The 13,690-nt window shown below is 62.9% G+C and overlaps 1 protein-coding gene and 1 non-coding gene across 2 annotated transcripts; both read left to right on the top strand.

Moving 5' to 3' along the window:
- Window positions 1-107, top strand: LOC111764146 (U6 spliceosomal RNA). The gene has a single exon (XR_002796836.1). It is a non-coding gene; the product is annotated as a U6 spliceosomal RNA (small nuclear RNA).
- A 6,056-nt stretch (window positions 108-6,163) lies between these two features.
- On the top strand, window positions 6,164-13,352 carry CNN2 (calponin 2). The gene is made up of 7 exons (XM_058282224.2): window positions 6,164-6,280; window positions 9,595-9,716; window positions 10,672-10,738; window positions 10,824-10,961; window positions 11,578-11,694; window positions 11,784-11,930; window positions 12,289-13,352. The coding sequence occupies exons 1-7, from the start codon at window positions 6,218-6,220 to the stop codon at window positions 12,562-12,564; spliced, it is 930 nt and encodes a 309-aa protein (XP_058138207.1). The 5' UTR covers window positions 6,164-6,217; the 3' UTR covers window positions 12,565-13,352.
- Window positions 13,353-13,690: the final 338 nt, after the last annotated feature.

Here is a 13,690-nt window from a genome sequence, read left to right as displayed (position 1 = left end):
GTGCTCGCTTCGGCAGCACATATACTAAAATTGGAACGATACAGAGAAGATTAGCATGGCCCCTGCGCAAGGATGACACGCAAATTCGTGAAGCGTTCCATATTTTTGGACCAGGCGCAGCAGCGCAGCAGGTCGGGGCATTTATTGAGCACCTCCTGCACGCACTAGAGCAAAGTACAGGTGGTTCCAGGAGGCGTCCGTCCAGCTGCCGCCCTTTTCCCTCTGTAAGCCGCGCAGTTTTAGTGGATCCGCGCCTGTCGCTGCCCGTGCGCTCTCCGGCCCTGCCGGCCCTGCCGCCTGCACGAGCGCGCCGGGTGGGGACTCCCCAGTCGGTGCCCCGCGTCCTCAAGAGGCGCCGCGCCCCTCCCCAGGGCTGCCCCCTGCACCGCCCCCACACACCCCGAGCCCACACGGCGTCGGCGTGGCGGTGACCCCGGCTGGGCACCCCTGACCCCCGGCTGCCTGCCTTACTCGTCTGGAAAGCTCTCCACGCCTGCGGGCAGGCAGGGAAGTTACAGGACCCAACTCTCCCTGAGTGCCTACGGTAAGCCAGGGGCGGAACGGACTGCCCCAGGCCCCAAAGCAAGGCCTGGAGAAGAGGGTGACAGGAGTGGCGAGGGGTGTGCTTGTGCCACGACGGGAAAGGACAGCGGGACGCGGCCACCCGCTGCAAGAGCTCAGGACCCATGCGGGGTGGTGCGGACATGAGGGAGCAGAGCGGCATCTGCTGAGCTGGCCTGGGTGGTCAGGGAGGGGGGTGACTTAGAGACCGAGAGAAACTTCCAGAGTGTTTCATAATCCCCGGAGCCTCCTGCCCTGGAGACGGACAGAGGGACGCATGGGGACCCCTTACCCAGACCAGGAGGCCAAAGCCGTTCCTTTCCTGTTACATGGAGAGGCCTTCTGGCATACAGTGGGCACTCAATAAATGGACGTTCTTGAAATGGTTGGGATCCTCTCCGCGGGTTAGGTTATGCTCTCCTTTCCCAGCAGGGAGCCGGGAGGACGTCCCCCTGACCCTCGTCCCGAGGCCAGCGGAGGCGCCAGCCCCCGGGAAGGCCCGCGAGCCTGGGGTTCAGCAGGTTCCCCAGCGAGGCGGCGCGGCTGGCGCGGCGGGGCCCTGAGCTGGCGCTTCCCTCCGCTTTATTGAGAGAACTCCTGCCTGCACAGCACCGGCCAGCGGCTGCCGTCATCGCGGCCCGGGTCCCCGCTTTAGCAGAAGCCAGGGCGAGCCAGAGCAGGTCAGCGGTGGGGAGACCACCAAGCAACAGCAGGACCCCGGAAAACGTCACCGTCAGGCCGCAGAGCAGAGGACCGGAAGGGACACTCCTCCAGAGGAGGCGCGCAGCCTTCGTCCCCAGGAAAGGCAAGCGCTGAAGGGACTGTCACCTGCACCCACAGGGCGCTGGCACCAAAACGACGGTCCACAGGTGCTGGCGAGGACGCGGGGAAGCAGGAACGTGAAAGGGTGCCGCCGCTGCAGAAGACAGTTTGGCAGTTCCCTAAAAAAGTATACAGGAAAGTGGACCTGGCTCAGGCAATTGAGCTCCCGCCTCCCACATGGGAGATCCCTGATTCTGTTCCCAGTTAATCCTGGAGAGGACAAGCAAGATAGCGAGCTGATGTGACGGGCCGGCATTGTGAGCAGATGCAACAAGTAGACACGAGGAAAACATAATGAGAGACACAATGAAGCATGGGAGGTCTCTTTAAGTTCCTGGTGCCTCCTAAAGAGAAGCTGTGCAAAAGAGAGGAAAGAATAAATAAATAAAAATAAATCTTAAAAAAAAAAAGTTAGCCTTTGACAGTCCCCAGGAGTCACCACTTGCTTCCAGGCTCCTTATGGTCCATCAGGAGATCGACGTGCGGGACCAGAAGGGTCATACCTGAAGCTGAAGAAAGCCGGCGTTCCCATTGCTGAGAACGTCAGGTGGCGCAGCAGGCCACAGGGGCGTTGCCGGTAGGAGATGTGACGAAGCAGCCCGGGACGAGTCTCGACACGGCCTCGGAACCGTGAAGGCGGCGGCCGCGAGCCACTCTCCATCTTCAGAGTGATCTTGGAAATGGAGTGGGTTTAACAAGAGCTTGAGGATGGAAAAAGTACTTAAGGAAAATGATCAGATGAGCTCCCCTCAGCAAATATCCTTTTCAGCCAGTTCTTCTCTTGAAATCTGTTTTGTTTTAACCCCACGTCCAACGAGCTGCGCTTCCTGAGGCCCAGAGCCCAGGTGGATGTTCCCAAGAGAGGGACATCGAGGGAATTGTCATGTGCTCTGTAATGCCCGCTGTGACCTGCCCTGGCTTGGAAACGCGAGGCCAGTGTGATTTTCCCTGAAAACAGCTGATCATACTTCCCTGACGCGGCTTGTCAAAGTTGGGACTGAAGTAATTCAGTGTGAACGCCTTCCTCTCATGTTGCAGCAACCAGGGGTTCTCACGAAATCCAAACTGCTTATTTGAATTTTTAAAGAGCTCTGCCTTGCTGTAAGCACTAGGGGAGATGCCCTTTGCAAACATTTAATTTAATGAGGATACACATTTTTTGTTAAATTTCTTTTTCTGCTATAGTTTCAATGAACGTAGCTTATATTCTTTTTCAGTGAGCATAACTCAGATTTCTGCAGGCCCGAAAACCAGAGCGGCTCCCATGTGAATCACCTCCTCCGTGACAGTCACCTGCCAGGAAAGCTGGACCAACTTAAGACTTAGAAAAAGGCCAGATGGGGAATATTTCCGGCTTCGCAGGGCAGAGGGTCTCCACCCACCCCCGGCCCTTGTAGCGAAAAAGCCACCACGTACGTATGGGCTGTGTGCCCATGAAACTTTATTTACAGATACCGACGTTTGAATTGTATGGGCTTTCCATGTGCCCTGCAATATTCTTCTTTTGCTTTTCTCCCCCCAACGGCTGCAGGACTTGGAAGCCGAGGGCCGCGTCCCCGGCCGCGTCGCCGCGCGGGTCCCCGTGGGTGCCGCGGCCGAGCCCGAGCGCCGGCCCCGGGGGGCGGAGGCCTCCCGCGCGGGCGCGTCCCACGGGGGTTCACGCAGCTCCGTCCACGCAGCGCGCGATGCGCCCCGAAGGCTGTTCGCGAGCCGGCGCCGCGTCCCTGCCGTGCGCCCTGCGCGCGCCTGGCGGTTGGGACACCCGGCTCCACCCGCGCGCTGCCTGCGCACCCGGAGTCCCTAACACCCGCCCCCCGAGGGGACCCCCCGCCCAGACGCTTCACATGCTCTTAAAAGGGCCCCCAGAACGGGACGGGCAGGCTTTGATTTTTTAAAATGTTTCTTTTATTGGAGAGGTCGTGAGCTTACCGAACTGTCACGCGGGACGTGCAGAATTCCCGGACCGCGCCCCCCACCCCCACCTCACGTCGCGGGGAGCACTCGCTACAGGGGAGGAGCGCGCCAGCAGGGGACCTCTGGCCACGGTCCAGAGCGAGCGCTTGGCTCCTTTTTTCCGTACACCCCTATTATTATTATTATTATTATTATTAAGATTTATTTATTTAATTTCCCCCCCTCCCCCGGTTGTCTGTTCTCGGTGTCTATTTGCTGCGTCTTGTTTCTTTGTCCGCTTCTGTTGTTGTCAGCGGCATGGACAATGTGTGCGGCGCCATTCCTGGGCAGGCTGCTCTTTCTTTCGCGCTGGGCGGCTCTCCTTACGGGGCGCACTCCTTGCGCGTGGGGCTCCCCTACGTGGGGGACACCCCTGCGTGGCAGGGCACTCCTTGCGCGCATCAGCACTGCACATGGGCCAGCTCCACACGGGTCAGGAGGCCCCGGGTTTGAACCGTGGACCTCCCGTGTGTAGACGGACGCCCTGACCCTGGGCCAGGTCCGCTGCGTTTGCACTGGTCCTTTTAGCCACAATCCCCGCCCACCTCGGGATCTGCCGTGTTATTCCGTCCCTAGATTATTCTCGAGCTTTCTTTCCATTGACTCGCACATCCCTAGACCACCCCTTTCAGCCACAGTCAGTTTTAGACATTTTATTTGAATTAATTAAAATGAAATAAAGTGGAGCATTTCAAGGGCTCAGGAGCCACAAGTCTGGTGGCTGCAGCAGGGGACAGCAGAACAGGACATGTCCGTCGGCACGGGCAGTTCCACCGGTCGGCACCACCGCGTGGAACGCCAGGAGGGGAGTGGCTGGTGTGCTGGGCATGCCCCCTGCACCCCCACCCTGGACCCCAACAGGCTGCAGCTGATGCCACACTCGGAGCTGTGCTGTCTCGTCGTTGACCCATTTCACAGATGAGGAAACTGAAGGCAAGACCACCCAGCCAGGACTTGAACCTTGAAGAAAGGAGCCTTCAGGTGGATGGGATGGGGAAAGCACAGGCAGAGGAAGAGGAAGCAGACATGCGGGGAGTGGGGGGTCAGGGAGGAGTACCCCCCAGGGAAGGGACAGAGCCCCTGCAGAGCCCAACAGGCCATTGTGCAATATGTCAAACTCCTACTCATGCTTCAAAACCCCATCACCCATGTCCCCTCTTACATGCAGCCTTCTTGGACCTCTCCTGCAGAGTTTCTAATCCCTTCCAGGTTCCTCCAGGCACAGGCTGCTCCCTCTATCCTGTACTGTCTTCCCAACGGACAGGACCAGATCTAAGGGTTCCCTGGAAGCCAGAAGCCACTAGTGCAGGGCTGGCCCAGAGGACATGGCAGGAAGCTTTTGATGAACAAATATGCAAGGAGAAAACAAGGAAGTGAATTCACTCCCTGCATCATTCACTAACTTATTTGTTTAGCCCCAGGCCGGCCCCCAGGGCTTTTTTTTTGAGTGACACGCCACAGTTGGGTGGATTCCGCCCCCGCCTCGCTTTTTGCGCTCTCTGTCTGCTGTGTCTGTCTGTCCGCTGTGTGCTCAGTGGGCTCCGCCCCCGCCTCGCTGTTCGGCTGTCTGTCTGCTGTGCTCGCGCCTTCTTTTCTTAGGAGGAACTGCAACCAAACCATGTGCGAGGGGGGCGCCTAAGGGCTTGCGCCACCTCCACTTCCTGCCTTGTGTCTCTCATTGTGTTTTCCTCCTGTGTCTCTTTGTTGCATCAGCTCGCCGTCTTGCTTGTCTTCTTTGGGAGGCACTGGGAACCAAACCCGGGACCTCCTGTGTGGTAGGCAGGAGCTCAACTGCCTGAGCCGCATCCATGTCCCCCCAGGGCTTTTTCTCACTTGGACCCCCTGCTGTTCCACCGCCTCCCCAGCTCCCCATCATCCCTCAGCGTCCAAGGCCCCTTCTCATTTCTCCTCCCTTCAGTTCCCCAACTAAACAGAACTCCACTCTACTCTGTCAGTCGCTGCCTGCCGTGCCTCCAGGCCTTTCACAGGACTTTTTTTTTTTTTTATTTCTCCCCCCTCCCCCCCCACCCCAGCGGCACGGAAATCTCTTTGTTGCGTCATCTTGTTGTGTCATCTCTCCGTGTGTGCGGCATCATTCCTGGGCAGGCTGCACTTTCTTTCGCGCTGGGTGGCTCTCCTTACGGGGCGCACTCCTTGCGCGTGGGGCTCCCCTACGCGGGGGACACCCCTGCCTGGCACTGCACTCCCTGCGTGCATCAGCACTGCGCATGGGCCACCTCCACACGGGTCAAGGAGGCCCGGGGTTTGAACCGCGGACCTCCCATGTGGTAGACGGACGCCCTAACCACTGGGCCAAGTCCACTTCCCTACACAGGGCTTTTGTTCCATCAGGGACATCAGTTACTAGGGACTGGCGAACACCTACTCATCTGTCAAAGCCCTGGCTCCGGTGGCCCTCTCCTCTGAGGCACCTTCCCTGGTGCTCAAGTTCATCCCACAGTCGTAGGGGCCCCGAGAACCCCCTCTAACGGGCAGAAGAAGCCTCGTTCGTGCCCCCGCGGGACGTGGACTTCCCAGCCAGGGATCCCCTTTCTCAGGCATCCTCCAGAAGGGACCAGAGAGGCTGTGACAGGGCCTGAGGGGCTCCCAGCAGGGAGAGGCCTCCCTTGGCAGCCCAGAGTCCCCGCCCCTCCCTGCCTCAGTTTCCCGGCGGCTGAGGGGGCGGGTGCCCCGCGCGGGCAGGGGTCGGGGACTCAGGAAGTCCGCGGCCGCAGGAATTCGGCGCTTCCAGGCCTTATAAGGACATTTGCTCCGCGGGCCAATCAGCGGCGGGGGCGGGGCGCGGGGCCCGCGCGTGTCCCCACCCCGCGCGCCGCCGCCCTGTCCGCCCCGTCCGGCCCGCGCCCCCGGCCGCGCCAGCATGAGCTCCTCGCAGTTCAACAAGGGCCCCTCGTACGGGCTCTCGGCCGAGGTCAAGAACCGGGTGAGTGCGGGGCGCCCCCCGCCCGGGCCGCCCCCGCGGGGGTCGGCGCGCCGTCGGGGAGGGGCCGCCGGGGCCGCAGACCCGAGCCCGGGCCGCGGGGGGCCGCGCTGCTCCCCGACCCCCGGGGCTGGCTGGGGGTAAGCCCCGCCCCCACCCCGGGCCCCGAAACCCCCTCCCGCGTCAGGAGCCCCCCATCCCTGGGTCCCCCAAGACTGAAGGTCCCCGAGCGCGCCGAGGGGTTGGGGGATCTTCCACGCTCCCCGCCTGACTTCTGCTTTGGGGGAGGGGAGGGGTGGGGCCCCAGAAATGTCCCAGCCCTGCTCCCACCTGGTGGGGGGGTACCGATGGGGGATTTGGGGCCGGGGGCCTCTGGCACCTTCTCTTTGTCCTCCAGCTGAGAGGATCAGGAGGGGCCCACTGGCAAAGCCCGGCCCTTGAATGCGTGGGTCTGGGTCTGCTGGAAGCTGGGGTGCAGCGGGGGGGCGCTGAAGAAGCCGCCTGGGGTTCGGGCTGAGAGCCGGGGAGGGGCTTCCGCGGGGTCCCCCGGCGTGGTCCCGCCTTCCCAGGGAAGGGACAAGGGCGTGGCAATCCCGGACCCCCGGGCGGGTTCAGGAGCCGCTGCTGGGGGGCGTCCCCCCCCCCCCCGCTCCCCACCCTGGGCACCTGGGGTCACGCTGGTCGGACACGCCCTGCCAGCCTCCACCAGGCACCTGCCCGGCCCCCGTCGGTCCCCGGAGCGCCTCGGACAACCTGTGCACGGAAGGGGTGCTGAGGCTCGGGGGGCTAAGCCGGGGGCTCCTTAAGTGCTGCGTGGCCCCGCAGGAATCGTTTGAGGGGCATGCGCGGGGCAGGCTGCCTCCCCTACCTGGGGGGCTCAGAGAAGTCCCTCCAGCCGCCCAAACTACACAGCACGCCAGTGGCAGAGCGGGATTCGAACCCAGGCCTGCCTGGGCCGAGCAGGAAGCAGGGAGGTCGCCACACCCCGTGGGCTGGGCAGCTTCAGGGCAGGCTGGTACCTGCCGAGCAGCGCGAGGTCAGAGGGGGCCCCCCCCCCGCCCCGAGCCTCCCTCCTGCCGCCCGCCCTCGGCCTGCGGGTGTGCACGGCGGACAGGGGCCGGGCAGCCTGCGCGGGACCCCGGCACCCAGTTGGCACCTGCCCCCGTGGCTCCCGCCCCACTCTGCCAGCTGTGTTAGAAGAGCCCTCCTGCCTGTGCCTCGGTTTACCCCTGGCTGGACAGCTCGGGACAGGACAGTGTCCAGTGCGGGCCCCCCCCCCCCCTCCCCCCCGCCGGCCGCCGAGGCTGGGGGTTTGGGCTGCTGGGAACAGCTGGTCCCCATTTAGCCGGGAAGGCAGCGGCGCATTCCTGGCGGTTTGCGGTGACCCAGGAATGCGCTGGAGGGCCGGCCGGGCAGCTGGGGAGGGGCCTTCGGCCGGGACCCGAGCCCCCCGGCCGCCGCGAGCCGCCACGGACGGACGGGGCGCAGCTGGCCTGGCGTCCGGACCAGCCCGCGGCTCCAGCTCGGCTCCTGGGGTGGGAGCCCCCCGCCCCCCGTTCCTTGCACTGGACAAAGCTGGGCCTGGCGGGGCTGCTGCTCGGCCGTGGGAGCCGGGGGGCCGGGCCAAGGGGGTGGGCTGGGTGGGCCCCCGTGGTCCCCGTGTGTGCCTGGCCAGCCCGGTTCTGAGCCCACCTCCATCCCTGGGGACCCCGGAGCAGGGGTCCAGTTCAGAAGCTCTCGCGAGCATTTCCAAGCAGGGCTGGGGAAACTGAGGCTCGGGGCAGAGAGGCGTCGGGTCATCCAGGAGGGGGCAGTAGGGATGGATCTGCAGCGGGCAGCTCGGGGCCCCCGTGTCTCGAGGGGACGAAGGGAAAGGCTGTCCAGGGGTGGGGGGCAGTGTGAGCAAAGGGGCCCCAAAGAGGAGGTCTGGGGGCCCCGAATCTGCTGGCCGGGACCATTGAGCCCTGACCAGGGTGTGGGTCTGGCCCCTCACTGCCCAGCGCTGACCGCCCGAGTCCCCAACTCCTTGGGATGTCCCCGGGCCTCAGCCTTTCCAGCGTTGTCAGCCTTCTGCGTGGAGACTCAGCGGGGAGGGGTTTCTCGTGGGCAGTGGGTGTGCCTCAAGCGGACCCGAGCACATTTGTCCCACCCCCCAGCTCCTGGGGAGATGGCACTGGGCGGGACGGCGGAGCTTGGGGGGAGACGGGTCATAGCAAGAAAGGTACACGGGAGGTGGCGGGAGAAGTGAGAAAGGAAAAGGGAGGAAGGTGGGGGAGGGAGGGATGTGACGGGGTGGTGACAGCCCGGGGGGGGCTCTCCGAGGAGGGGGCTGTGAGCTGGGGCTCGGCTGGAGGGGTGGCCAGCCGTGCAAGGATCTGAGTCGGCAGAGGCGACATGTGCAAAGGCCCCGGGGCCGGCACTGGCACTGCGTGTCTGAGAAACAGAGGTTTGGTGGTTCTTCTACGTTAAGGGTCGAATTACCAGGTGTCCGCCCCAAAGCATTAAAGCACGGTCTCGGGCAGATGTGTGGGGACCATTCTCATCACGGCGTGAAGGTGGAAACCTCCCCAAGTGTCCATCAGCAGGTGGACGGAGAAGAGAACAGGGTCCATCCCAACAAGGGAGTATTAGCCGTGGAAAGGTTCTGATGCAGGTGACTGCACGGCCGACCTTGAGGACACGGTGCTGGCAAGAGAAGCAGACCCAAGAGGGCGGGTGCTGAGTCCCTTGATGTGAGATGTCCAGAACAGGCAAATCCACGGGGACAGGAAGTAGATGTGTGGCTTTTGGGGGCTAGGGAGAGGGAACGGGGAGAGACTGCTGCTGGGCACGGCGTCGCCATTTTGGGGTGATGAGAATGTTCTGGAACTAGATAGAGGCGATGGTTGTACAGCGTTTTGGGTGGACAGAATGTCACTGAATTGTTCACTTCAAGGTGGTTAAAGTGGTTGATGTGTGTATTTTATCCCCAACTGAAAAACAACAACAAAACCACCAAAGGGTCAGTGTGTCCCGTGCAGGAGGAGCAGGGGGCAAGGGAGAGGTAGGTCCTTGTGAGATTTTGCTGCCACTGGGAAGAGATGACAGCGGATGCTTATCAGTGAGCGACAGGAGGGACATACCTGTGCCAGTGAGCAAAGACTGGGGTGTTCCTGCCAATGGGAAAGAGAAAGACTCTGCTTGGGGATGTGGGGCCTCCAGGACCCTCTGTCTCTTCTTCCCTTGGGGTTTCTGCCCATCCCCGCCGGTCAAGAGCTCTGGGGACTTCAGCTGGGTCTGCCCTCACCCCAACTCAGCCCTGTGCCCTCTGCCCTCAGCTCCTGTCCAAATATGACCCTCAGAAGGAGGCAGAGCTCCGCAACTGGATCGAGGGGCTCACGGGACTTTCTATTGGCCCCGACTTCCAGAAAGGCCTGAAGGATGGAATTATCTTGTGCACGTGAGTGTAGACATTTTTGCCGATGCCGTATTGCATCTCGTTACTCCACACGGATGAGACCACGCTCCACGTACTCTTTTGAAGCTTGCTTTTCTCCTCCTGAGTTTCGGGTCTTTCTCCTTTTTTTTTCTTGTCTTATTGCTTTGTCTGGTATCGCCGATAGCGAGTGTCCTTACCTTACTGCTTTAGTCTGCTCGGCTGCCGAAATGCAACAGACCGGAAATGGGTTGGCTTTTACAACGGGGCTTTACTAACCTCTGCGCTTACGGTTCTGAGGCTGCGAAAGTGTCCAGGAGACGCTTTCTCCCTGAAGAGTGGCTGCCAGTGATCCCAGGCTCCCGTCACGTGGCCAGGCATGGTGGCACCTGCTGGTCTCTCCCTTCTCTTCTGTTTTGGTGCTTTCAGCTTCTTGCTTCCACGGCTTTCTCTCTCTCTCTCTCTCTCAATCCGGTTTATGTAAGAGGATTAAAACTCTTGCTGGGCCACGCCTTCCCTGAAGTAGCCTCATCAGATGTCTACCCCAGTCGCTCCCACCCACAGGAACGGACCGAGCTTTCAGAACAGGACTTTCTGGGGCATGCACAGTCTCAGACTACTACAGTTACTTAATCCTCCCTTTCACGGGAGAGTTTCTAAAGTTTCTGGAGACACCCCTGGACTTGCGTCTCCCTCAGCTGCAGTTGAAGCATTCCCTGATGTTGCACGTTTAACATTTTAACGGAAATCCCCAAATTCCCTTCCAAAATCCAGCGGTTCTGAACGGTCCTCCCGGTGCCAGCCTCGGCCGCTCTTCGGCAGCTTTGCTTGTCCGGTGGGTGGGAGACGACTTTACGAGTGGGGAGACCGAGGCTCAGAGATGGGGGTGGGCGGCCCAGGACAGCGTGCCCTTGGCCGAGCGCGGCGTCCTCCCCCGCTCACGGCGGCTCCTCCTCCCTCCCGCCCCCGGGCTCCCCAGGCTCATGAACAAGCTGCAGCCGGGCTCCGTCCCCAAGGCCAACCGCTCCCAGCAGAACTGGCACCAGGTGAGGGGCCGGGGCGGCGGGGGCCGGGGGCCGCGGCGGGCGGGCAGGCTGGGTCCCCTCACCACCCGCCCCTGCGTCCTCCCAGCTGGAGAACCTGTCCAACTTCATCAAGGCCATGGTCGGCTACGGCATGAACCCCGTGGACCTGTTCGAAGCCAACGACCTCTTCGAGAGCGGGAACCTGACGCAGGTGCAGGTGTCCCTCCTCGCCCTGGCCGGGAAGGTGAGCGCCCAGGGCCGTGTCCGCCGACCCGTGAGGGCCCCGGGTGACCGGGACGGACGCAGTCTGATGGAGGAGGCAGGGACTCGCAAGATGGGGGAGGCAGCAAACACACCTCTTTGGGTGTCAGCTTGTGTATGTTATAATTTGCGAGAGGCTCGGTGGAGGACAGGAAAGAATTCGTGGAATGTGGGCAGAGCTGGCTGCTCGGGACCCTTAAGCCTGGAGAGCTGTGCAGGCTGGAACAGCGTTTAGACAGGGACTAGCAAGGTTCTGCGGTGGGAACCGGCTCGGTGGGGGGTGTCAGGAAGCCAAGCTCAGGAAGCCCCCGTGGCTGCCACGTGGGCGGGAGGCTGGGGTCGGGGAGGAGCTGGGGACGGTCGTCCAGGCGAGTGGTGGGTGGGGAGGAGGTGACGGGGCTCGAGGGTGGAGAGGCTCGGGGAGGGGGGAGGCAGGGCGCCCCACGTTCCTCGGCCCGAGCAGCCGGAGGTGGGGGAAGGCTGGGGACGGTCAGGAAATCCGGGACGGGGCTCCAAGGGACATCCCTCCTGGGGGTGGGTGGGTGGGGCTTGCCGTCCTGGGGCGCCCTCAGGGCCACACAGTCCGGGGCACCCCCCAGGCCAAGACGAAGGGGCTGCAGAGCGGCGTGGACATCGGCGTCAAGTACTCTGAGAAGCAAGAGCGCAACTTCGACGACGCCACCATGAAGGCGGGCCAGTGCGTCATCGGGCTGCAGGTGGGCGCGGGCCTCCAGCCTCGGGGGGGCGGGGGACGCCCGGGGGGGGCTGTTCCCGAGGCCTGACCCCGCGCGCCCGTCCCCCGCAGATGGGCACCAACAAGTGCGCCAGCCAGTCGGGCATGACGGCGTATGGCACGCGGCGGCACCTGTACGACCCCAAGAACCACATCCTGCCGCCCATGGACCACTCCACCATCAGCCTCCAGATGGGCACCAACAAGTGTGCCAGCCAGGTGGGTCCCCCCCCCGGGCGCCGCCTCCGTGCTGTGTGTCCCTGGGGCAGTCACCGCCCCTCTCTGTGCCTCCCGCGATCCGTACCTCTTCTCGTGCCGAGCGTATCGCCGAGAACTTTATGGAGTGCTCTGGTTCCTGGGAGGCCCTGGCCGGGGGAGCTTCTTGGCTGGCAGGGAGAAAATGGTCCAAGGAGCTGAGGCTCGGGGAGAGGGTCACTCGGCGCGGAGTCAGGAAAGAAAGGCGTGGAAAGCTCCACAGAGTAGGCAGTTTGCGGGCCGCTGCCTGCAGGGGCCACGGCGGTCCCCTCTAAGAGAGGCAGGTGTGCCCCTTCTCTGATGCTCTCCCCTCCCTCTCCAGGTGGGCATGACGGCTCCGGGGACCCGGCGGCACATTTACGACACCAAGCTGGGCACCGACAAGTGCGACAACTCTTCCATGTCCCTGCAGATGGGCTACGCGCAGGGAGCCAACCAGAGCGGCCAGGTCTTCGGCCTGGGCCGCCAGATCTATGACCCCAAGTACTGCCCACAGGGCCCGGGGGCCGACGGGGCGCCCTCAGGCGCCGGCGACTGCCCGGACGCCCCCGAGGCCCCCGAGTATGCTCCCTACTACCAGGAGGAGGCGGGTTACTGAGGCACCCCACCCCACACGTCTCCCCACATCATCACCCCATCTGGGTTTTTGTGTTTTTGAGTGTTTTCGTCTTGTTTTTGTACAGGTTGGCTGCCGCTGGGTTCCGCGGGTGGCTGGGTGGGGGCAGGCGGGGGGTGTCTTCTCCACCCTTGCTTGGTTCCTTAGCAGGACTGAGTCACCGGGCTGGGTGGGGGCGAGGCCGTGCCAGGTCCACGTGGGCTGGGGGTCCCTGCCAGGGCTCGTGCGGGCGTCTTTGGCCTGAGCTGTGTGGGGGAAGAGACCTGGCGGGGAGGAGCCCGCCCTGCATGGTTTCCGCTTGCTTTTCTTCCCGTTTCTCTGTTGATCACTTTGTGGTTTCTGTACCCACAGGAGCTGCAGACAGTTTTTACAGAAAGAGAAAAATAATTTTTCTTTTTGTTCCCAGGGGCTTGGGGTGGGGGTGGATGGTGGTGCTGGGAAACCAGCCCCTGGCCACTGCGCTGGAATTTTTCTTAGGACCCTCAGACCCCCAACCCTGACCCCTCCCAAGGCCCAGTGGGGAGCCCACGGAGGGGGTCCCGAGGCCAAGCCCCTCATACCTGCCCCACCTGCTCCGACTTCTGGACTGCCCCTGCCCCTGGCCCCATACTGCACAGGGACCCCCACCCGGGGGCCCCCTCGGGTCCAATCCCCCCCCTCCCAGGAGCTCTGGGGCCACAAGATAATGTAAGGGGGAGCTCTGGGGCCGCAAGATAATGTGAAATAACGACCGTGGACCGAAAGCAATAAAAACTTCCGTTTATAGCAAACGCAGGTGGAGGTGCCTCTGGGGGGGGGTTGTCTTCTGGGGCGCTGGGGGTGAGGGGAGGGGAAGGGGGGTCAGATCTCACCGCAGCCAAGGGGGGGCTGAATTCCAGGCCAGCAGGGGGGTCTGGGTGAGTGGGGGGAGCTGCCCGAGCCTGGGAGGGGACGGGGGGACCCCTCCCTACAGCCAGCCCCTGGCCTGCTGCGGGGTCAAGGGGCTGCGTGCGGGCGGGATGAATGAGTGGAGTCTGGGCGAGCCCCCACTTTGCGCTGGGCAAGGGGAGCCCTCCAGGGTCGCAAGGCGAGCTGGCCGGCACCCGGGCCCCCCTCCCCAAGGCAAGTG

This window comes from Dasypus novemcinctus, chromosome 19 (genome assembly GCF_030445035.2).
Source record: "Dasypus novemcinctus isolate mDasNov1 chromosome 19, mDasNov1.1.hap2, whole genome shotgun sequence".
NCBI lineage: Eukaryota > Metazoa > Chordata > Mammalia > Cingulata > Dasypodidae > Dasypus > Dasypus novemcinctus.
Note: the sequence above shows the minus strand (reverse complement) of the source record. Positions and strands in the feature narration are given on the sequence as shown.